This window comes from Neofelis nebulosa, chromosome 2 (genome assembly GCF_028018385.1).
Source record: "Neofelis nebulosa isolate mNeoNeb1 chromosome 2, mNeoNeb1.pri, whole genome shotgun sequence".
NCBI classification, from domain to species: Eukaryota; Metazoa; Chordata; class Mammalia; order Carnivora; family Felidae; genus Neofelis; species Neofelis nebulosa.
Window position 1 is genome coordinate 210,259,483 of NC_080783.1, and position 25,089 is coordinate 210,284,571.

Genomic DNA, 25,089 nt, shown 5'->3' on the forward strand with positions numbered 1-25,089 from the left:
AAATTTTTTTTTTTTTTCAACGCTTTTTATTTATTTTTGGTACAGAGAGAGACAGAGCATGAACGGGGGAGGGGCAGAGAGAGAGGGAGACACAGAATCGGAAACAGGCTCCAGGCTCCGAGCCATCAGCCCAGAGCCCGACGCGGGGCTCGAACTCACGGACCGCGAGATCGTGACCTGGCTGAAGTCGGACGCTTAACCGACTGCGCCACCCAGGCGCCCCAAATTTCTCTTTTTTTAAATAAAGTTTATTTCTTTCTGAGAGACAGAGCACGTGCACATGAGTGGGGGAGGGGCAGAGAGAGATGGAAAGAGAATCACAAGTAGGCCCCACACAGTCATCGCAGAGTCCGACGTGGGGCTCGAACTCCCGAACCATGAGATCGTGGCCTGAGCCGAAATCGAGAGGTGGACACTTAACCGACTGAGCCACCCGGGCCCCCCCAGAGGATGACAAGTCTCTAGGAGTACTGATAGAGCTGGAAGGACACCGTAAATGTCTCTGGAATGGTAATATGACAAGATAGCGATGCAGTTAAAATAGTAGCAGAGATCCATACCTCTGTATTATTTGTCTTTCTGTCATATCAAAGTGCCACAGACCTAGCAACTTAAAACGCCTGGATTTATTACTTTTCAGTTCTGCAGGTTAGAAGTCTGGTGAAGGTGTCATCAGCCCATGGGTCGAGGTGTCAGCAGGCCCTGTTTCTTTCTGGAGACTGGGGAAATCCGCTTTCTGTTCCCTTGGGCTGTTGGCAGAATTCAGTTCCTTATGGTTGCAACACTGAGGTCCCTTCTTTCTTGTTGGCTGTAAGCTAAGGGCCGCCCCCAGGTTTTAGAGGCCATGCACCCCGCAGCTCATACTCCCCGTCTTCAAAGCCAGCGACAGCGGGGCGAGTCCTCACCTCTTTCTGAACCACTCTTTCATCATCTTCCACCCTGGAGGACCTCCACAGGCAGCCAAACGGAAGAAAATCTGGTGAGCTGGGCTCCCCAGCTCCCCACTGCACCACCTCTCCCCTCTCCAGTGTAATCAGAACTGTCCTATTTCATAATCTGTTTTATTTGTAAATGAATAAGGACTTTATGTGTTTTGAAATTTTTTTTTTTCAACGTTTTTTATTTATTTTTGGGACAGAGAGAGACAGAGCATGAACGGGGGAGGGGCAGAGAGAGAGGGAGACACCGAATCAGAAACAGGCTCCAGGCTCCGAGCCATCAGCCCAGAGCCTGACGCGGGGCTCGAACTCACGGACCGCGAGATCGTGACCTGGCTGAAGTCGGACGCTTAACCGACTGCGCCACCCAGGCGCCCCGGACTTTATGTGTTTTGAACAAAAGCTTCCGTGGCACAAAAAAAAAAGATTTGAAAACTATTCTAAATGCTTTCTTTGACTTTACCAACATGTAAGTTCTATTAAGCACTAGAGTTAGTTGATATATAACCTTGTCAGACAGACACTTACCAAATACCCAACAACCAAAAGTGATTAGTAAAATGCATGTTAAAAACAAAAAACTCTAACTACTTGGAAGTTAAAAAGCACTCTTTTAAGCAACTACTTTTATTAAGGAATCATTTCAAATATTGTTGGTTACTTGGAGAATAAAAACAATGCAAATCAAAACCTACAGAATGTGGCTGAAACTTCAGAAGAGTTAAATTCATAACTAACTTTTTAATGTTTTTTTTTTTTTTTTTTTTTAATTTTTTTTTTCAACGTTTTTTATTTATTTTTGGGACAGAGAGAGACAGAGCATGAACGGGGGAGGGGCAGAGAGAGAGGGAGACACAGAATCGGAAACAGGCTCCAGGCTCCGAGCCATCAGCCCAGAGCCTGACGCGGGGCTCGAACTCACGGACCGCGAGATCGTGACCTGGCTGAAGTCGGACGCTTAACCGACTGCGCCACCCAGGCGCCCCAATGTTTATTTATTTTGAGAGAGAGAGAGCACAAGCAGGGGAGGGGCAGAGAGAGAGAGAGACTCCCAAGCAGGCTCCGTGTTATCAGCGCAGAGCCTGATGCAGGGCTCAATCCCATGAACCCTGAGATCGTGACCTGAGCCGAAATCAAGAGTCGGACACTTAACCGACTGAGCCACCCAGGTGCCCCCATAACTATTTTTTGACGCTAAAAAACGTAAAGAGTAATTGCATTCTTCTCCGGTTACGGCAGAGTAGCTTTCATCGTACTAACCCTCAAGTAACAGCTATAAACTCTGGACAGAAGACAAGCAGTAATGACCTACAGGCACAGCAGAGTGACCAGAGACACTGGGAATGAGTTGACACTTGGAAGAACAGAATGTTACTGGGTTTTACACTCTGTGACCTGAGGGAAAGCCCCAGTGGAAGCAGAGGTACAAGGCCAAAAACACGATAAAACCACAGTCTTACTTACTAGCTTGATGTTGTATAGCTACCACAGTAACCAGTAAACGAGGGGGCAGTCCTGGAAAGAAACATAGAGGGGGAGCCCCAAAGTCTGTTTGTGAACTGCCCAAGTCTGAAGTTCAGCCCATATTAATTACTGCTTTAAAAAAAAAAAACAAAACAACTCAGGGGCCCTTGGCTGGCTCAGTCGGTAGAGCATGCAACTCTTGATCCCAGGGTCGTGAGTTTAAGCCCCACATTGGGCATGGAGTGTACTTAAAATAAAAAACTATTTTAAAAGGATTTTTTTTTTAAATCGATACTCTATAGAGAAACACAATAAAATCCAGAGTTGCCACGTCATTTATTCACAAAGTCCAGCACATAGTCCAGAATTACTAACCATATGAAGAAACAGTGAAACCTGACCCATACTCAAATGGAAAGACCAGCAATGGAGGCCACCCAGCCCTGAAGCAGTCCAGGTGTTGGAACTAGATGTGGATTTTAAGGAGTTATCCCTATGCTCGTAGATAAAGGAAAAGATGCTCACGAGCTAGAAAATCTCAGCAGGGAAATAGAAACTTGTAAAAAGAACCAAACGGAAAATCTGGAACTGAAAACAGCAATATCTGAAATAGAAAATTTACTGGATAGCAGATTGAAGACAGCAGGAAGATTCAGGGACCCTGAAAATACATTAACAAGAATCACGTGTTCTTGAGACTAAAAAGATTGGAATGATATCAGAAGGTTTAACATATGTCATTGGAGTCCCAGAAGGAGTGGAGAAAGAGAAAGGGCAAAAAAAAAATACTTGAAGAACTAATGACCAAGAATTCCCCAGGCTGGTGAAAGACATAATTGACACATTCAGGAAGCATGAACTTCAGACAAGGTAAATACAAGGAAAACTACACCCAGGAACATCATACTCCAGTTGCTGAAGATCAGAATGAAAGAGGAAATCTTGAAAGCAGGAACGATAAAACACATTACAGCCTGGGAAGCGATACAAATGATTGTTTACTCAATAATTGTAGATGCCAAAGGACCATGAACCGCCATCGCTTAATTACTAAAAGAAAAACACCGTCAGCCAGAATCCTGTACTCCGCAAAATGGTGAGGATGGAATGAAGGCATTTTCAGGTAATAAAAAATCCAAGAATTCACAGCCAGAAGACCTGTACTAAGTGCAGTGTGAGAAGTTGTCTTGCCTGTTGAGAAGGAAGAAAGGAGAAGGAATGAAAAGCACTAGCTATGGTAAATAGGAAACCATTTTTCCTCTGAATTCCATTAAAGTATACATATGACTGTTAACAATCTAATACCGTGTTGTGTAACAGACCGCTTACACAGATGTAATGTGTGTGATGACCAGCATAAGGGCTGGGAGTGGGTTGACCTATAAGGTTGGAGGGTTCTTACAGTACATGAAATGGTACAGTATTAACTCGAAATAGGTTGAAAAGTTAAGGACACATTATAATTCTAGAATAACCATTTATTAAAATGCAGAGTGAGATAGCTAAAAGCCAATATATAAATTAAATGGAATTCCAAAACTGCTTACTCCATCTAAAAATGCTACTTAAAGCAGGAAAGAAAGAACAGGGGCAAAAATGTTGGGACAAATAGTAAAATGAGAGAGCCAAATCCAACCTCATCAATAATTATATCATTAAAGGCATTAAACACTCCAATTAAAAGGCAAAGACTGTCAGAATAGATAAAAAGCAAAACCCAATTTCATGCTACTTATAAGAAATACACTTTAAATATTGTTAAAAACAAAACTCAACTAAGTAAAATTTAAAGATCTTACTGGCATGGGGCACCTGGGTGGCTCATTCGGTTAAGCGTCCAACCCTTGGTTTTTGGCTCAGGTCATGATCCCAGGGTCCTGAGATCGAGCCCTGAGTCAGGCTCCACGCTGAGCATGGAGCCTGCTTAAGATTCTCCCTCTCAGTCTGCCCCTCCCCTGCTCACACGCTCATGCTGTCTCTTTAAAAAAAAAAAAAAAAAAAAGAAAGGGATGTCTGGGTGGCTCAGTGGATTAAGTGCCCAACTCTTGATTTCTTGGTTTCGGCTCAGGTTAAGATCTCACAGTTTGTGAGTTCGAGCCCACATCAGGCTCCGTGCTGATGGTGCACAGGCTGCTTGGGATTCTCTCTCCCTGTCTCTTTGCCTCTCGCCTGCTCCCACGTGCGCACGCTCGCTCTCTCTTTCTCTCTCTCTCAAAATAAATAAACCTTAAGAATTTTTACATAATTTAAAAATAAATTTTTTTTTAACTAAAGACAGATCATCTGAACATTATCAGTCATCTTGATCTAATTAATATTTTTGAGACACCACACCAAACAGTTGTAAAATACATGTTCTTATCAAGTGTGCAGGGAACATTCACTGTGATGCTGGGCCATAAAACAAATCTCAGTAAATTCCAAAAAATTAGGATCTTCTAGAGTGTATTCTCTGACCACAATGGAATTCAAATAGAACACAGTAACAGGGGGCACCTGGATAGCTCGGTTGAGCATCTGACTCTTGATTTTGACTCAGGTCATGATCCCAGTGTCCTGGGATCAAGCCCCATGTTGGGCTCCATGCTGAGTGTGGAGTGTGCTTAAGATTCTCTCTCCTTCTGTCCCTCTCCCCTTCTCATGCGCACGCTCTCTCTCTGTCTCTCTCTCTCTCAAATAAAAATAAAATATGAATAGTTCTGTATTCATTATAGATATGAGATGCGTTGTCAAAAACCTTTTCATGAAGAAAACTCCAGGCCCAGGTGGCTTCACTGATGAATCATGAAACATTTAAGAAAACTCCTAATGCCTGTTACATCCTTTCAGAAAATAAACAAGGAATAATCACTTCCCAGTTCATTTTAGGAGGCCATCAAAACCTGACTCCAAAATCTAATGGAGACGTCTCATTACAAAAAGGAAGGATATAGATTGGTATCTTTCATGAACATAGACACAAAAATTCTCAAGATTTCAGCAGATCAAATCTAACCATCTATAAGAAAAGGATAATGCCTTAATAACCAAGTTTGGGCTTGTCCCAGGGGTGCAGAGTAGTTTTAACATTGGAAAATCATGGGTGCCTGGGTGGCTCAGTTGGTTAAGTATCCAACTCTTGATTTCAGCTCAGGTCATGATCTCACTGTTTGTGAAATGGAGTCCACACCAGCCTTCAGGGTCCGAGCTGGGTGTGGAGCCTGTTTGAGATTCTCTCCTCTCTGCCCCTCCCTGCTCACAGTTCCCACTCCCACCCCCACCTCTCTATCAAAATAAGTAAACATTTAAGAAAATTGGAAAATCAGTCCGTGTCATTCACCATAGTAACAAGATAAAGGAGAAAAACCAGAAGTCTGCACACTTAAAAAAAGAGGGGGAGCTTCCTCGACTAGATAAAGAGCATCTGTGGAAAATTGACAGCTCACTATGAAATAGTTAGTGCTCTGCCCACAAGGAACATAGCAAGGGTGTCCACTCCGCTTCTGTTGAGTGTTCTACATGACATTTGAACAAGTGCATTAAGGGCAAGTTAAAAATAAAGGGCATGAAATTTGGAAAGGAGGAAATAAAACTGTCACCAGTCACAAATAACATCATTGCTTACATAGAAAATTTGAGGGAATCTACCAAAAAAAAAAAGAAAATTCCAGGGAATCTACAAAACTACAAGGACATAAGTAAATTTAGCAAGGTTGCATGGTACAAGGTCATGCAAAAAGGGTTTTTTTGTTTGTTTTTTAGTAGCATCAGCCATTATAGAATTTTATTGGAGGTTCTAACCAAGGAAATTAGGCAAGAGAAAATAGAGCAAATTGAAAAGGAAGAAGGAAACTCTTCATAGATGACATGACCTTGTATATAGAAAATCTTAACAAATCCACACCAAGAAACTATTAGATCTAATAAACTAGTTCAGCGAGGATATAAGATCAGTATATAAAAATCAGTTGTATTTCTATAAACTAGTCGTGAACAGTCCTTAAATAAGAAAATGGTTCCATTTACAATAACATGAAAAAGAATAAAATGCTGAGGATCCAACTTAGCAAAAGAAATGCAAGACTTGTACGCTGAGAACTATAAAACATCGGTGACAAGAAATTAAAAACCTAGGGGCAACTGGCTGATGCAGTCTGTTGAGCATCCGACCCTTTTTTTTTTTTTTTTTAAGATGGTATTATACATTCCTTTTTTTTTTTTTTTTTTTAACCCTTATTAGAGAAAGAGAATGCAAGTGGGGGAGGGGCAGAAAGAGCAAGAATCCCAAGCAGGCCCCTTACTGTCAGTGCAGAGCCCATTGCAGGGCTCCAACTCAGGCTGTGAGATCATGACCTGAACTAAAAATCAAGAGTCAGATGCTTCACCGACTGAGCCACCCTGGGTGCCCCAAGTGTCCCAGTTCTTGATTATGGCTCCAGTCATGATCCCCAGGTCAAGGGATCAAGCCCCACATTGGGCAACACACTTGAGTGTGGAGCCTGCTTAAGATTCACTCTCTCCCTGGGGCGCCTGGGTGGCTCGGTCGGTTAAGCGGCCAACTTCGGCTCAGGTCATGATCTCGTGGTCCGTGGTTTCGAGCCCCGCGTCGGGCTCTGTGCTGACAGCTCAGAGCCTGGAGCCTGTTTCAGATTCTGTGTCTCCCTCTTTCTCTGACCCTCCCCTGTTCATGCTCTCTCTCTCTCTCTGTCTCAAAAATAAGTAAATGTTAAAAAAAAAAAAGATTCACTCTCTCTCTTTGCCCTGTTCATTCTCAAATGGGGGGGAAGAAAAAAAGGAAAGAAATTAAAGACTTAGATAAATGGAAAGACATCCCATGTTTAAGAGCTGGAAAACAATTTTTTTAAGTAGTCTCCGCCCAACGTGGGGCTCAAACTCACAAGACTGAGTCACATACTCCTCCAGCTGAGCCAACCAGGCGCCCCTGGAAAACAATCTTTTTAAGGTGGCACTGCACCCCTAAATTGATTTACAGATTCAACACAATTACTGTCAAAAGCCCACCAGTCATTTTTGCAGAAATTGACAAGCAGATCCTAAAATGTATATGGAAATGTAAGGGACACAGAATAGGCAAAAAAATCTTGATTTCTATGTAAAAATGTTATTTGCATCATTGTATATGATAGAGGAGAATTTAAGCAAGCTAAGGGTCCTTCCATAGGAAAACAGGTGATTACTGTCCTTTATTGGAGATGTTGAATGAAAAAAGCAAGGTGTTATTATATATATTGCTTTTTTTAGGTGTGAGAAAAATATACCAAACTCTTTAACAGTCCCTAGCTATTATGAAATTTAGCAGGAGAGATCACTTGAAGGGAGGGCTTTGGCTTTTTAACTTGATATTTGAAATTTTTGTAAAAATAAAGAGGATTGCTGCCATTTAAAACATGCCAGGACAAGAATAGACAGATCATTTGAATTTTTTTAAGTTGCAAAATAAACTCTACTTCAGTGAAATTCTGTTACAGAATACCAGAAGGAAGTACCATGAATCAGAAGCAAAAGAAGGTTTAGTCAGTCAGTGATTTGGGGCAATTGATTAGCAGTTTTTGTAATTTGGGGGGAATCATTTTAAAATGCATGGGGTGCCTGGGTGGCTCAGTTAAGCTTCCAACCTCAGTTCAGGTCATGATCTCACAGTTCATAAGTTCGAGCCCCTCCCCTGCTCGTGTGTGCTCGCTCTCTCTCTCTCTCTCTCTCTCTCTGTCAAAAGTAAATACACATTTTTTTTTTTAATGTAAAATCTAGAGGAAAATTCTAGTCTTGAAACGTCAGGAAGGGGTTTAATCTTTTTAGATTTAAAATTGATAGTACTGGGGCCCTGGCTGGCTCAGGCAGAGGAGTGTGTGACTCTTGATCTTGGGATTATGAGTTCAAGCCCCATATTGGGTATAGAGATTATTAAAAAATAAAATTTTATAAATACATACATACATTAAAAATAGTGATAGTATCATAAGGGGAAAGGGTGGTCAACTGTAACATGTAAGCATTTAAATCTGTGTGGTTTAAAAGTTCCATTACCAAAACTAGAAGTCAAATAGCCAATTGCTGGTTATGGGCTGGAGGTGAGGGAGGGGCAGGATTCGCCACTGATAGAATAGCTTGGTGGTATAAATTTGGTCTTTTCCAGGGTTTCTGGCTCCTAAAACCCTTGTGATCCAAAGTGATAAGAGCTATAGGGTCATCTTTTGTTATAATAGTTTTGGTTTTGTTCCCAGTTCCTGAAATAGCTCCGGATAAATACTGAAGGTGAAATGGGCTTGTATTTTTTATTCATGACAAGCCCCTTTCAGCCACCTGAGTTTACTCTAATGAGGTGGTTTCTAGAAGTCTAGATAACCACAGGTTGGGGTGGGGGCTGATTACTAAGGAACCAACCCTGTGTTTAGACTGTTGGAACCCTCTGCCCTACCCCTTGACCTGAGAGGGAAGAGAGGTTAGAGGTCAAACCACCGACCAGCAGCACCATGTAATCAATCATGCCTGTGCCGTGAAGCCTCCATGAAAGGACCCGGATTGTGGGGTTCAGAGAGTCTGGGTGCAGGAACTCGTGCAGGTGCAGGGAGAGGGCACGGAAGCTCTGCTCCCCTTCCTGGGCACCTTGCCCTGTGCACCTCTTCCACTTGGCCATTCTACTAAATCAGAACCTAGTAAATTACCTGTTTATCCAAGTTCTGTAAGCTGCCCTAGCAACTGTCAAACCCAAGGGAGGGGATCATGAGAATCTCTGATTCACAGCCAGTCTTCCAGGGGACAGCCCGAGCTTGCAGCAGGCAGCAGGTGTCCGAGGACGGTTGGGGTGGGGGCTGGGACCAAGCCCTTCAACTGTGGGATCTGATGCTGTCACCGGCCAGTGGTGGTGGGGCCAGATTGAGTTACACTGTGGGGACACCCAGCTGGGGTTGCAGGATTGCTCGGTTCCGGAAACCACACGCCTGGTGACCAGGAGTGTCAGAAGTGAAGTACTGGGAATGATGAGTTTTGGAGCTTTAAAAAAGATTTTTTCCTTTAAAAACAATTCCTAAGATCTCCTAAACAAAGAGGCAAAGAACATGGGTGGACTGAGTCTGTAGCATAGTCGACTAGAATGAAGGTGCCTCGCGGGCAGGGTTTTCATCTGTTCTCTGGTGTATGTCCAGCAGCCAGCATGGAACCTGGCACAGCACACTTCCAATAAGCAGCTGGAGCGTGAAGAAACATCAATGGCTTTATGACAGATACTCAACCACTGAAATACTCAAAGATCTCAGATTAAAACGATAATACTTCTCCATTCTCAAAATAGCAGAGGTTTTCAAAGGGTAGTTCCCAGTGTTAGCAAAGATAGGGTGAAAAGGGTATTTGCATCTTGCTGATAGAAATACAGATAATGCGGCCCTGTTAACTAATCTTGTTGTGGTGATCATTTCACCATATGTACCTAGGGGCGCTTTTTTTTTTAAGTTTATTTATTTTGAGGGCAGGCAGGTGGAGACAGAGAATCTCAAGCAGGCTCTGTGCTGTCGGCACAGAGCCCGACGCAGGGCTCAAACTCACAAACCATGAGATCGTGACCCGAGCTGAAATCAAGAATCCGACGCTTAACTGACTGAGCCACCCGCGCGCCACAGTATATACGTATATTAAATTATGTGCTACGCTATCATGCTGTGCACCTTAAATTTGCATGTCATATGGCGATTATATCTCAATAAAGCAGAAAAAAAAGAAATCTGGATAATGCTAAAGGATATCGGGGCGGGGGCATATTTTTTAAAATCCCATGCATAGAGCAGGACTGTGGGCGTGACAACCAGGAAATAGGTTTGTTGAGCACGTGACTGCGCCAGATACTGTGAAAGTCGCATGCTTTCATTTCATCTTTGTAATAATCCTGCGATTTAGGTTTTGGTTCCATTTGACAGATAGGGAAACAGGCTCAGGGAGAGTGAACCGTTCATACAACTGCAGCCTCTGCACGATGATGATCACAGTTACACTGAGCGAACGTGGCAGGCACTCTGTTTGACTGTCCTGTGTGTTAATTCACCTGCAGCGGTCCCGTGAGATGTAGGTGGCGGGGCTGCCTCTGCTTCGTAGGTGGGAAGCCGATGAAGCGGTTTGCCAAGAACCTGGTGAGTGGCCGAGCCAGGGTTCTGAGCAGGTTCTCAGACGCCAGGCCTGCGCCCCAAGTTCCAAGCCCTGTGCTACTGCCCTTCCTCTCACCCCACTGCCCCCTCACGCACGGGCACTCGCAGTGCTTTGGAGTAAGGGGGCTCTCTCTCTGCTCCTTCAGCTTTCCTTTTCCTAGAAATGTATACGCAGCGTGACTCTGCAGGACTTACAATGTGTAAGAATACACAAAAATAGAACGATGGAAAAATTCCTGAGTGTGACCTCAGAAAGCCAAAAGGGTAAGAGCAGCTAAAAGACACAGACGTGTCAGGTCATATTATAATAGTGAAGTGTAGGTACATTGGACTTCGCATCAGTACGACTGGAGTGTCTTGTTGTTTTTGGTCAGATGTGGTCCTATGGTGTTGGATGCTTTAATCAAGATTAAGAATGAAATCGATTCGACTTTGACTTTCCGACGATCATGCAGAGAAGGTAAGTATCTCCTTCCTTATTAGGCTTTAGACCCTTATGCTTGGTGCCCGGGCCAGCCACGACTGAGACAGCTACCCGAACAGCTGGCCGTCCGCCGGGTGACCTTGCTGTGCGTCGCACTTCCTTTTCTTGGGTAAATGTGTCAAAAATTCGAACCGTAGTACAAGCTCTGGTTTCTGAATTTTCTTCCCGTCAGGAGCTTTATGTCACGCGGTCACTGCATCCTGCGGTCCCCGTGAGCTATCACACCCTCAGGGACCGGCTTGGGTCTGCTAGCCGGCCACTTCCGCACCCCTGCCAAGCTGTTTCGCCCGGGGGCAGGGGGGCAGGGGGGTACGGGTGTGCCCCCACCCCCAGCTCCCAGCATTACGCGCGCTCAGAGCAGCTGCTCAGTAGGAACATTCTGGGTGGGAACAGAGTTTCCCACAGTGTGCAGCCGGTGTCGCAGGAGCTGATTTCCAGCAGTATTCAGACCCGCGTGTTTTACTTTAATAGCCGTGTGTTTATATGATACGTTAGAAAAATATAATTACTAATGACAGTGTAACAGTGGTAAAGTTTTTTAACATAAATCTAAGTAAACATGAGTTGATTTTAAGAAAACCCCTAGATAATCTTCAGTGGTACGTTTTGAGTACCAATCACAAAAGTCACAGAGGGATGCTACGAGGGCTGACTGGTCCCGATGGCCGTGGAGCACAGTGTGTGTGCCCGGCTCTGTTCTGTTCACTTTACGCGGAATAGACCAGTCCTATTAGTGTTTACGCTGAGGTCCGGGGAGGTTAAGGGACTTCCAGAAAAACACAGATAGTTGGGGAGCCAGGAGTCCGCCAGATTTGTCAGATTCCAGAACTGCACTCAGGCGGTACGGTCTGCTGGCCAGGCTTGGAAAACCTGAGAAAACGAAACAGAGGGTAGTGTGGGCCAAAACAAGTGATTGAATCTTCTTCCTAAAATAACCTTTCCTAAAAGGGAAAGTCACTATAGATATTGGCCCATCACTTTTTAATCTTCGTTCTGCTGTACATTTCAGGTCATTCAGTCCTGCTTCTAAGGCATCTGCTTTGATTCATCTAATCTTACAGGATGGGATTTAGTGTACCAAATGCTGACAGATATTACCATAGTTTGGCTGAGTCCTGCTGTTCAGGGAACATTCTGCTGTAATTAAACACCAACCTTCCCCATGTAAGTCCTGGCAACACAGGAAATATAGATGCTTTTCAGTAACCTTTCCCCGTAAGACTTTTTCAGAGCCAAGAATATAAGCTGTGGCCCATCTGGACTAAAAACTACGAAGCAGAATGATATTAATTACCACTCCTTTCTCTTCCCTTGTTGGTAAGAGAATTTCTAGGGGAGCCTTTTTCAGAGAAGAAGAAAATTTGTTTATTTTTGAGAGAGAGCATAAGTGGCTCCAGGCTCTGAGCTGTCAGCACAGAACCCAACACGGGGCTTGAACTCACAAGCTGTGAGATCATGACCTGAGCCGAAGTTGGATACCTAACCGTCTGAGCCACCCAGGCACCCCAGATTTATTTTTTAAATTGTATGCCATCGCTTACAAAAGCATATTTCTCTGCTGGGATGCCAGGCTTACATAAATATATTGACGACATTCAGTCCCCTGGGGAACTATAGGAGTATTTGCTTAAGACACGCTTATTAAGATTCACAGAAGGGAGTGGTCCTACTAAAGTGATAACCCAGTGCACGTCTCACAAGTAATCACATTTCTCTGGCCTGATCTTCAAAAGACAGCTTCAGAGAAGTGGATTCATACTGCATAGTCATCTTTAAACTCTGAAATACCTAGGAAATTTCCCTACACGGGACGTGAGTCCAGGCAAAGAGAAGTCTCAGTTTCAGGGTCCTGCGTCAGCACCTTATTTTTGCTGTGCTTTGGTTCCAGTTAGTTCATTCTTCTCCTTGGAAGGTCAGTGCCCAGCCAGTTTACATGGGTTTCATATCCCCAGAGCCGCTAGGCTGCTAGTTTTGGTGAAAACAGAGTAAGAGTTCTATGTGGGTGATCACACCCAGGCCTAAACCGGAAGATGGTATTTTGCTTTTGGTTTCTGTCTGTTAGAGTTTGAGTTCAAGTAACAGGGACTTTAAAAAAAAAAACTTCCCCCCCCCCCCCCCCGGAAATACATGAATCGTGGAGCTAGGACTGATGTGGGCCCTCTGTGATGCCCCTGGAAATACATGAATCTTGGAGCTAGGACTGATGTGGGCCCTCTGTGATGCCACCAGTGCCCCAGGCCCCTTCTGTCTCCCAGCGCCATCTGTGGCGTGTCGATGCCAGCCTCAAGGTTGCCTCACGGTCCCAAAATGGCTTTTGGAACTGCGGCCGTTAGATCTGCATTCCAGGCAGAAAGATGGAGGAGAGGGAAAACAGCATCACCTCCTGCCCCAGTGGATTCTGTGTCAGTGCTGCCCCTGATGGTAGAGGAACAACATTCCAGAAAAGAGAGTTTGAAGCTGGACCGCCTGAGCGGGGGGCGGGGAGGAGGTATTAAATGCATTCTCTCTATCAGGCATCTGTGGCTCTTGCGCGATGAACATCAACGGAGGCAACACTCTGGCTTGCACCCGCAGGATTGACACCAACCTCAGCAAAGTCTCCAAAATCTACCCTCTTCCACATATGTATGTGATAAAGGATCTTGTTCCCGTGAGTTTCTGCCTCCCTCCCTCCCTCCCATCCCCCCTTCTGTCTCCTATCCCCCCCCATTCCTCCCCCTTTTTTATCTTCAGGGGAGAGGGGAAGAGGTGTGTGTGAGAGAGAGAGAAAGATATGTTATCAGTTCTTTAGGGCAAGCTTTTTCCCTGAGTTAAGGAATTTGAATGGTGGAAGATAAACCCACCTAGAAGATTCTCCAGCAGCTCATTTGGTGAGGATTGTTTGGGAATAACTGGGCACAAGATTGTAGAGTTGGAACAGTCCCAGAATCAAGAATTTGGCCATAACTACAAAGAATTCATGTGGAAAATCCCAGTGGGGAAGGCACCACTGGTTACGCGTTGGACTTTAATTTCTGCCTCCCCGTGTTTGACCACCTTCACTGGAGGGGCTATGGGATTGGAAGGCTTCCTGAGTGGGTGAAGGAGAGATTTCCGAGCCACAATTAACGCTGACCATTTCTCCTTCTGTAGTCTTTGCACAGATCCACGCCGAAGTGAGTCAGACTTCTGTAGGATCGGGGGGGAAGTAGGGATTGTCCACGAAATGGGGTGAATAAGGAAGCTAAGGAGTGGTGGTGAAATCTGACCCTGTTTTCCTTCTGCCTCTTAACCTCAGGACTTGAGCAACTTCTATGCTCAGTACAAATCCATTGAGCCTTATTTGAAGAAGAAGGATGAATCCCAGGAAGGCAAGCAGCAGTACCTGCAGTCCATAGAAGACCGTGAGAAACTGGTCATTAGTCCCCATTTATTGTCTTGCTTTGAGGAATCTTGTTGCCAAGATGCTTGCCAGGAAGTGTGGCTTGGGGGGATGGGGTGGAGAGTGGCAGCATGGGATCGTGCAGACCGTTTATTTAGTGTGTTCTGGAAGGAAACTGCAAGAGCATCTGTCCAGGGGCTGGACTGCCATCCTCTCGGGACCACGTGGGCAGTGTGAACCCACAAGGGCCCACAGTGGACCAGGGGCCTGGAGCAGGCCCACACTGCCTAGAAGGGCACGTCATTACCGTGTTGCAGGATGTTTGTCTTTTTCAAAAGAAACCTGTATGCAGATTACCAGGTTTTTCCAAGCTGACGCCCCCATCAGAGGCTCTTTGACACTCGGGGGCAAATCAGACACGTCCTGGCCGTTGGTGGTCCTGCTTCCACCACCTGTTTTGCAGACAGGAGCAAAGGAGTTCATGGCAAAACTGGGACTAGAACCTTGCTGTTCTTTGCTGACACCGAGAGTCCAGGGATTGCTGGGCAGGGTGGGGGACAGCCCTGTCACTCTGAGTTCCAGTATCCAGGCTGTGAAGTTTTTTTGTTTTGTTTTTTTTTAATGTTTATTTATTTTTGAGAGAGAAAGCACGAGCTGGGGAGGGACTTGGAGGGAGGGAGGGAGACGGAATCCCAAGCAGGCTCAGAGCTGGTCGGCCCAGAGCCCGACGCGGGACTCGAACTCATGAACCTTGAGATCATGACCTGAGCCGAAGTCGGACATTTAACCAACTGAGCCACCCAGGTTTCCCTGGTTGCTTTTCTTTGTTTTGCTTTTTGGGGGGTTTGTTTGTTTTTAGGTAACAGAGGTGGTGTATTAAAGGATAAGTACATTGTACATGGCCTTCAGAACTCTGGGTTCTAATCCGGCAAACGTTTACATTTTGGTCCCAAGATCTCTTTTTACAAATCTGATACATCCCTACAAGCCACCCCTAGGATTTCGCCAAGAAAACTCACATGCAAATAGTCGCTTTGTTCACGTGCCGACCGCCGACATCACATTCAGACAGCTAGAAACCCAAGTCTCTTCGGCCTTGGGCCCCTGAATGCCCTTTCCCTCCGCACAGGACGGGCTGTATGAGTGTATTCTCTGTGCCTGCTGCAGCACCAGCTGCCCCAGCTACTGGTGGAACGGAGACAAATACCTGGGGCCTGCAGTCCTTATGCAGGTAAGGTGCTCCTTCGTTGCTCTAAGAGAAGTTAAAACTGAGGCATCCAGAAGTCCAAGAGGACGGTGGGTTGTTGGAAACCAGGATGCCAACGGGCGTCCGTCACAGGCAGGGCAATGGGGTGCCTGGACTTCGTGTGGTTTCAGTACATCTTCTGCAAGATACCTCGTTTCTGTGTGGTGAAGGTCACCCCGAGGCAACGCACGCCCTGCAGATGTTAAAACGCATTCCTTGTGCAGCTGTCTCTTGCTTCCCCACGTGCCCGCTTTCCCCAGACCACATCTGTCAGGCAGCCCCCCGTCTCCCTCCCCAGGGAGTTTGGACGTGCAGGCCGGAGAGAGAAATTTGACTGAGGGGCAGCCTCCCAGCTGTAAGTTTGGCACTTGTTTCCAGGCTGATGAAAACCTGGAGTCCTGGGTTTAGGGGTTGCTTGGAGAGGAGGCAGCACGGCCTTTCTGGGCACATCACTGCATGTGTACTCACTGCAGGGAAACTGCCTTTGTTCCTTCCCATAAAGCTGTGCTTTTTAAGTTTCTGGCCAGTGCTTTTCTCAGATTCTCGAGCAGCTCAAAAACACCAGTTCTCGTCTCTCATCTTCCCACAAAAAGGGAAGCTCCGTGCGGTGTGACCACTTAGCAGCATTGATTCCCATCCACATAAAAGATCGAACGACGAGGCCCGTTCGTTCACCGTTGGCACCCGCACCATCGCTGTGAGGTCCTGGGGAACGGAGCCCCCTCCGCCTCCCTGCGCCAGCAGCCCGTGCTCGGGCGGTTGACCGCCTTCAGCCGGCCCAGGCCAGGCTCCCAGATGGGCTGGCCAATCACGGGAGTCTGTCGGTGGAACGAATATTAAATATCCTCCCTGGACAGAGATCTTAAGTCATCAGTCTACGGGAGACCGTGGGTAGGTGCTGTGAAGGCGGTTCCCTGACTCAGAAGCTGGGCATCCAGAGAGCCAATGAGCGCCTTGAAGTGATGAGGGGGCAGTGCCTGCTCGCATGTAATTAAGCACCAGGGTACCAGGTGCAGTGTGGCTCAGAAGTTGGGGGGTCGTTAATCAAGGGGGTTACCGAGGAGGGGGGGGGCCTTGCCTTGAAAGATGGCAGGACTTAAGGAGCAGAGACGAGGCCCCTAAACTGGGAGACTCCCTCCCTTCTGCACCCCTGCCTGGGGCTTTGAGCTGTGACGGGTTAAGCTGCCAGCTCAGCGCCTCGGCCCCCGGTTCCCCAGGCCTATCGCTGGATGATCGACTCCAGAGACGACTTCACGGAGGAGCGCCTGGCCAAGCTGCAGGACCCGTTCTCCCTGTATCGCTGCCACACCATCATGAACTGCACGAGGACCTGCCCCAAGGTACGAGGCGCTGGCGGCCCTCCGCCCTGCCTCCGGGCCGACATGTCCGAAGCGTCCGAAGTGCCATGTGCGGTTCCCTCTGTGTCCCTGTGCCTCCGCCTCGCAGCGTCACACAGCCAGTCTGCTATGCTCTCGCAGCCAGCCCGTTCGTTCTCGGGGTCTCTTCTCGGTCTCAGCTCGAGCTCACCTAGCTTTCCCTCCCCTTCCTGCTCGTCCTCCTGCTTCCTGGACTCGCCCTGATTTCAGCTCCGGCCATCCGCCTGTCTTCCCTGCGTTTCTGTGCCACATCCGAGGCGCGTCGCCCGCTGGGGGCTGGCTGCCCTTCGGTCCAGGCGGTGGGCAGGGAGCAGCCCGGGCCACGCAGCTCAGAGCATGGCTGCCCCTCGAGCAGAGACTATAGGCAGTGGGGTGAGTGGGTGAGCAGGCAGCAAGATGGAAACCGGGATAACCAGCCAGCAGCTTTAAAGAAAGCGTGGGGGGAGGCAGCCGAGCTTAAACAGGACATCCAGGTGGGTAATTCCCTTCTTTTTTTTGCCTGACACCCGTGTTTCCAGGTGCCCGTCTCTGCCACGGTGCTTCTCGTGGTCCATCAGCAGTGGGTCCTGGTAGGGGCCCCCAGGCGGGGGTGAGGCTCTGCCCCCGGGACCTCTAATTTGTGGGGCAAGTTAGACCACTGACGTGCTCAGAACAGCTCCTGGCACAGTGAGCGCTCAGTAAATGGGCCCACAGATGGGTGCCCGGCCTGTTCCAGACTCAGAGACAGCAGCTCCGGGGGGCACTTGGCTTCTGGGTGCATTCCCTGGCGGGCGTCTTTGCATGACACATGGGAGCAGACAAGAACGGAGGCTGTCTGGAACCCATGGGAGGACACACAGGCCCAGATTGTTTGAACTGGAAGGGACCCTTTTACAGACGGGGAAGCCGAGCCCGGGCAGGAGTAGGGAGGGCAGCGACCTGCCAAGGTCACTGTCGGGGCAGGGCAAGGCCAGAAAAGCAGGCCCCCTGCCTCCCAGACTAGCCTCTTCCTGCTGCCCCAGATCAGGTGGGCTCGGGTGTGCTGACCCCCTAGTCCTGTGTTAAGCGGAGGCGGGCAGGGGCCCCATGGACGCTCATCCCTCACCCCATCACCCCCTCCACCTCCCCAACGCAGCCTATGTTCCCCGCCTCTCGTGTGCCTTTCCAGAGATTGCACGCTGTACCAAATGCATACAGGGCCTGTTCAGTCCCAGTCACTGCCTTTACCCCTTAATTTATTTTCGAGATCATTCCATAGCAGCCTTCGAAGAGTGTTCTCTCTCCTTTTCTTTCCTTCTGAAGATCTCTTTTTTTCTTTTCTCTTTTTCTCTTTTCTTTCTTTCCACACATTTCTCCCCCTCCCCCACCGCCATCCCCCACACTATGGAAGTGCTTTATTGGCAGTAGGGTCGAACATACAAAAGGTTCTCAGCGGATGGGACCAGGCAGTCACGAGGCTAGGTGACACCATGAGTGAGGAGAGGGAGATGGCTTAAAAGAAATCCCATCATCTGGAGCGCCCGGATCACAGTACTCCACAGCAGCCCGTGGGTCTCCTCCGACCATCCTGTTCCAGGGCTTCCCAGGACAGCCTCCTTGGCCTCGGGAGGCGTCATAGTTACTCAGCCCCACCAGAGTGGGGACTGCAGGGCGGACAGCACCGGCTCCATAGCCCAAGATCGGGGGCATCAGCCCCCGCGGAGTCCAGTATGGAGAGGGGAGTGCCGGGGTCAGGCCAGGGCGGAGCATCTGGGCAGGGCCAGCTGGCCAGACGGGCTTGATCTCAGGCAGAGCTGGGTGCTTGGCATCAGTGAGAAAGTTGTTAAAAGGTGCCACCTCCTGGAAAGAGGATCTCTTTTGCATTGTTGGTGGCAATGCAAGCTGGTGCAGCCACTCTGGAAAACAGCATGGAGGTTCCTCAAAAAACTAAAAATAGAACTACCCTACGACCCAGCAATGGCACTACTAGGCATTTATCCACGGGATACAGGTGTGCTGTATTTCGAAGGGACACATGCACCCCCACGTTTATAGCAGCACTATCAACAATGGCCAAAGTATGGAAAGAGCCCGAGTGTCCATAGATGGATGAATGGATAAAGTGTGGTGTATATATATACAACGGAGTATCACTTGGCAGTCAAAAAGAATGAAATCTTGCCATTTGCAACTATGTGGATGGAACTGGAGGCTATTATGCTAAGTGAAATTAGTCAGAGAAAGACAAAAATCATATGACTTCACTCACATGAGGACTTTAAGAGATAAAACAGATGAGCATAAGGGAAGGGAAACAAAAATAATGTAAAATCATGGAGGGGGACAAAACATAAGAGACTCTTAAATATGGAGAACAAACAGAGGGTTACTGGAGGGCTTGTAGGAGGGGGGATGGGCTAAATGGGGAAGGGGCACTAAGGAAGCTACTCCTGGAATCATTGTTGCACTATATGTGAACTAATTTGGATGTAAATTTTAAAAAGTAAAAAATAAAATTAAAAAAATAAATTAAAATAAATTTTTAAAAAAAGTGACACCTCCTGGGAGCCTAAGTTAAGCGTCCACCAGACTCAGGTCACAATCTCGTGGCTCGTGAGTTCGAGCCCCGTGTCACAGAGTCTGCTTGGGATTCTCTCTCCCTGTCTACTCCTCTCTCCCCCTCTCTCTGTCCCTCACCCTCCCTCTCCTTCCCCCTTCCTCCCTCTCTCCCTTTCTCTCTGCTTCTCTCCCCCCTCAAAATACATAAGTAAACTTTTTAAAAAGTGCCACCTCCTTCTTCACTCCCTCAGTTTCCTCTGCACGATTGTTGGAGCTGCGTGTGCGTACAGATTCAGGCCCCTGAGAGGGCAGCGCCACTCCCCCCCGCCCCCACCCAGGTCACGGGTGTTAGAGGTGCCAAACTTCCACTTCCTGCTCAGGGCCCATACGACCCACACTGTCATTTCAAGGGTAGAGTTGTGCTTCTAGAAAGACGGGGCTCTCTTCTCACCTCGGCTGCGTCCTTGTGTCCCTGCTGAGGCGGCCGGCGCTCACTGGGCTCGTCATGGTGCCTCCTGCGGAAGCAGGGTTACTGGCCAGTCAGGCTGCCACGGGAGCTTGGGAAGGGTCCCCAGGGAGGGCCCTTCCTTCCCGGCACCCGTGAGGGCTCTCGTGTGTCCACGGGAACGCGTAAGAGACTGAGGGCTGCCGGCTGGTTGGGACGCCGGCCGTGGCCGTGGAAGAGCTGCCCTCTCCTGGACGTGCGTGCGTCTCGAGCACACGGCCCCCGTGGGTCTGCGCAGGGGGGCGGGAGGGGTCACCGGAGCCGTCCGGCCGCTGTGAGGTGTCTCCAGGTGGACACCGGAGAACCCTGAGCCCCAGCCCCTGGCTTTGAAAGGATGAGATTCGCATCGCCTTGCTTTGACCCCAGCCCCACTAGAGGGGGGGGTTCGCCCCAGGCCCTGGGTTCTTCATTCAGTCTCACGTACCCTTTGGTACTGCTTCTCTTTTCTTCTCTCAAGGGGCTGAATCCAGGCAAAGCTATTGCTGAAATCAAGAAAATGATGGCCACCTATAAGGGGAAGAAAGCGTCAGTGTAACTGTTCCCGCGCTAACCGCGACTTAACCGGCCCAGCTGGACATACTTTATATCCAATTTGAGGTCTTGATTTTCCATGAATACAGCATGTATAATAAAGATTCTAAGAAAGAAATAAATGCTATTCTACTTTATTAACAAAAAAGCACGCCTGTTCCTTTTACTTGCTGAAGAGGGATGCACGGGTGCCAGAAGGAAGGGCCCTTATCCTTGAAGAGGGCCCGACCCTGGAACTGAGCCCCTGGGGGTAGGGCGGGGTCCCGGTGGACAGGCCTCTGGGCCTGGGACTTGTTCCCTTTGCCCTTCCCCCGTGGGACGCCCTCAGGCAGCTTCCTCCTCCTCCTGGCCTCTCGGTCTGCCCAAGTGGGGGTGGGGGGGGTTGTGACCCTGCCCACCTCCCCCCTGCTCCCTGCAGGAGGGAATGTGTGCGTTCACTGATGGGAGCTCTTGTCCTACAGCCTCCCGGGTCCTGAAGCTTTCAGTATTAGAATTACTTCGAGCCACGTCTTGCTAAGTCAGTTAGACGCCTCCAGCACAGAGCAATGACCGGGATCAGCTGTGACCTTGAGTTCCACGGCTGACCTCAGGAGACCTCTCCAGGCAAGCACGAATTCCCAACACTGCCACCTTGGCTGTAACGCTCTACCACGAAGGCAGCAACACTCACTGAAAAGACAGACGGTGCAAAAAGTGCGGCAGGTCGGAAACGGAAAGCCCCGCAAACACCCCGAGTCCCACACCGCCTCCCGCACTGACAGCTGAGGCACTTCCTTCCAGACCTTTCTGCCATGACAAATGGGCGTACAGAAAGCTTTCCCTTCAAAAATAGAGTGCAGGGGCCCCTGGGTGGCTCAGTCAGTTAAGCGTCGGACTTCAGCTCAGGTCACGATCTCACGGTTCCTGAGTTCAAGCCCCATGTCGGGCTCTGTGCTGACAGCTCAGAGCCTGGAACCTGCTTCAGATTTGTGTGTCTTTCTCTTCCTCCCTCACTCGTAGTCAGTCTCTCTCAAAAATAAAGATTAAAAGAAATTTTTAAAAGTATACACACACACACACACACACACACACACACACAGTACAATATGGGTCGCCCAGGTGGCTCAGTCATTGAGTGTCCAACTTCAGCTCAGGTCATGATCTCCCGGTTCGTGGGTTCAGGCTCCACGTCCGTGCTGTCAGCACAGAGCCTGCTTGGGATTCTCTCTGGCCCTCTCTGCCCCTCCCCCACATGTGCGCTCATGCTCCCTGTCAAAAATAAACATTCTTCATAAAAGATTTTATTTTTTTAAGATTTTATTTTTTAAGTAATTTCTTCACCCATCATGGGGCTCAAACCCACAACCCCAAGATCCACGGACTGAGCCAGCCAGGCGTCCCGAGAATTACTTTTCTTTCTAAGGCTGAATAATACTCCATTGTGTGTAGATGCCACAGTTTGCTGGATCCATCCATCCCTCAGTGGATACTTGGTTGCTTCCAGGTTTTAGCTATCATCAATAATATAGCAGCTTTCTATTCTCACCCCACAATATATAAGGGCCTCTTTGGTGCTAATAATGATCTGCCTCAGTGTGTGTGTGTGTGTGTGTGTGTGTGTGTGTGTGTGTGTGTGATTTATTGTCCACCTTAGCCTTTGGAACCCCTGGTTAAGTGCTTGGTGGGGCAGGTGCACAGTGATTCTCTACTGCTGCCCATTTGGGCAAGCCCTCCTTACATTCAGGAACACTCCAAGGCTGCTTTTTAACTCACAGCAGTGAGATCATCCAGGAAACAAAGGCCTCTTGCATCGTGAGGCAGGCAGCCAAGAAAAATGTCTGACTCACCCAGGATGAACCTTTAATGAGCATTGGTGGCTTTGAAAAGGGACAGTTCAAAAGCACTAGTCTTGTCTCCAGCATTACTCTTTACGAGAGGCGAGGTGCTGGGGGGTAAAGATGAGCAAGATACGTTCCCTGCCATCCCTGCCAAGGTCGCCAAATTAAAACACACACACACACACACACACACACACACACACCAAAAAAAAAAAAAAAAAACACAAACATTGTATTATTAGAAATTCAGAACAGGGTCCTCGCCCTAAAGTATAGCATCTCAGATGCTCAACCACCCCAGTGAGACCACACGGGTAACCCAACCTCTGGTGTTGAAGCCTAAACCCGGAAGTGAGAACTGAAAACCCCCCGGGGCAGCCCCCATACCTTCCATACCGTTGACACCCGATTCAGCCTCGGGGAGGTCACATTCCTTGGATTCATGGATAATTTGACTTTGCTTCTAATATCTAGGTCTGCAGAGAAACATAAGTTTTTCCCACGAATAACATGATGGCTCAGAAAGATGAGCTCTGCCCCCCCAGCTGCTGGTACGAGGCAGTGTCCTGGGAGTTGTCACTGCAAATCTGCCTCAGGGCACGTCAGATTTGTGGCTTCAGGGCACCCCGTCTCCACCAGGGCCAGATGGGAACACGGTACCAACCGATAGTTGTATTGACTGTTTATTTCATCTTTCCCTGAATTGCACGCAGGTAACCGTTCTATTTTTAACAGTCACAAAGGCTCGTGCTAATAAAAACTGCAGATCTGAGCGGAGAGACGGGAACCTGTCCTTTGTGCTACTTCTGTGCCCCGATTGTGTCCAGACGATGTGCCTTCATCTGCAAAAGTAATACTGTGGAATTCGTCCAGTTTCTCTAAGACTGAACCCAGCCACGTCTTCTTACCTGGTCGTTGGGCAACTTTCACTTCTGTGCCTCTCTTTTCCTATCTATAAAACGGGCATTAACCGCATTCGCCTACTAGAATTGTGGTTCAAGTCTCAATGAGAATAAATGTTAAGTTCTTACTCAAAAAATAAGTATGTGAGGTGATAGATGTGTTAACTCCATGAAGGGAATCCTTTATACCTCAAAAAAGCTGAAAATTTTTTAAATAAATACTTAACATTAGTTTTCAAAAAGATGGGGCACCTGGGTGGCTCAGTCGGTTGAGTATCTGACTTCAGCTCAGGTCACGATCTTGCGGTCTGTGAGTTCGACCCCTGCATCGGGCTCTGTGCTGACAGCTCAGAGCCTGGAGCCTGTTTCGGATTCTGTGTCTCCCCCTCTCTCTGACCCTCCCCCGTTCATGCTCTGTGTCTCTCTGTCTCAAAAATAAATAAACATTAAAAAAAAAAAAAAAAGATAAATGAGAAAGCATCTAGCCTGCAGTAGAGCAAATGCTCCAGAAACACAATTCAACTGATTGGTCTCAACTACCCACGACATGCAAGGCCCACTCGGTGCCACGGGGACCACACAGGCCTTCTATTCCTGGCCCCTTGGACTTGACGACCCGGGACGTTTCTGACACGCTTGACCAGACTGAGGGACCTCCCTCCCACTCAGAGGATGGTTTTTCTGGGTGGAACCAACAATGCTCATTTCTCATGTCCCACTGACCACTCGGTGAAGGGACAGAGTGCCACCAACAGACCCCAACACCCAAATTCTCTCTGGCCCTTCTCCTTTTTGCCCAGGAGACTATAAGACAAATTGCTGAAACCCAACTTCATGTGTCTGGATGGCCATCATCTTGTCATGGGTTCTGTCACTAGGTGAGAAAATCCGCTTTCGTGGCAAAAATCTAGCGAAGCTGGAGAAATTGAGAAGTAAGGCAACGCTCTAGAATCAACTGGCCCAAACTAGTGACTTCTCAATCCTTTGGCCACGTGGACCACACATATGTTACATCTTTCTCGCCAGTCCCCAAGGGAGCAGCAGCCCTGCAAGGAAAGTTCCTTGATGGGTCCTGACCCACAGGTGCCTGGAGCCCAACCCACAAACCACTCAGAGGACCACACAGGGAGAGCCACTTCCCCAGAGGTAACCCCAGCAGATGGCAGAGACTTCCACATCCTCTGTGGTTTGGGAAGAAGCTTCCTCTGGCTTCCTGCCCCATGAAGGCGATGGGGAGAGCGGCAGGTGTGGCTCCTCCCTAGATGGGCGTAGAGGGTGGAGCCTCTTCAAAGCCAAGCAGTAGGAACGGGGGGGCGGGGACGGGGGCGGGGGCGGGGGCGGGGGTGGGGTGGGCGAGGGAACCAACCTTGCAGTGCGGTATCTGAGCCCCCTGCTCTTATGAAGCTTCTAGCCCAGCGCCAGGAGCTAAAGAAAGCAACTGGCTTCTACCAAGCACCTGCTATCTCTCTTCACCCTCTGAGCCACGAAAGAGGCTCAGAGAGGGAAAGTGACTTTTGTAAGCTCATACAGCTAGAAAGTGCCTGATGCACATCCCAACCCAGGAGAGGTGTCACAGCCCAGCCCCAGCCCCAGGACCACACTGCCTCTTGGCAAGGCCATGCTGGCAGGCCGGTTCTCCGCACCCAGCCACTGTGCCTGCTGTGGGGGTCTGGGTTCCCCGGGGAGGACGTCCGTCAGGCATATTGAGCTAAGCCCTGGGGGAAGAAATGGGGACTGTGAGAAGTTAGCCTGCCCGCACTGGAAATGTCATCGGCAGATGACACAGGACTTATCTGAACTGAGTGAAGCCAGCCGC

At 48.4% G+C, this 25,089-nt stretch overlaps 1 protein-coding gene and 1 long non-coding RNA gene across 2 annotated transcripts in view; one reads left to right on the plus strand and one right to left on the minus strand.

Annotated features, from left to right (window-relative positions):
* SDHB (succinate dehydrogenase complex iron sulfur subunit B) overlaps positions 1 to 20,702 on the plus strand; it is a 31,638-nt gene extending 10,936 nt beyond the window's left edge. Inside the window, exons 3-8 of the mRNA XM_058718927.1 lie at positions 10,909 to 10,994; positions 13,532 to 13,668; positions 14,296 to 14,412; positions 15,509 to 15,610; positions 16,843 to 16,965; positions 20,481 to 20,702. Coding sequence (XP_058574910.1) covers positions 10,909 to 10,994; positions 13,532 to 13,668; positions 14,296 to 14,412; positions 15,509 to 15,610; positions 16,843 to 16,965; positions 20,481 to 20,558 — 643 coding nt within the window. The 3' untranslated portion in view covers positions 20,559 to 20,702. The remainder of the gene's footprint in view (positions 1 to 10,908; positions 10,995 to 13,531; positions 13,669 to 14,295; positions 14,413 to 15,508; positions 15,611 to 16,842; positions 16,966 to 20,480) is intronic.
* Positions 18,813 to 20,561, minus strand: LOC131505405 (uncharacterized). Its single transcript, XR_009258386.1, has 2 exons — positions 19,970 to 20,561; positions 18,813 to 18,875 (listed from the first exon to the last, which is right to left on the minus strand). It is a non-coding gene; the product is annotated as an uncharacterized LOC131505405 (long non-coding RNA).
* Positions 20,703 to 25,089: the final 4,387 nt, after the last annotated feature.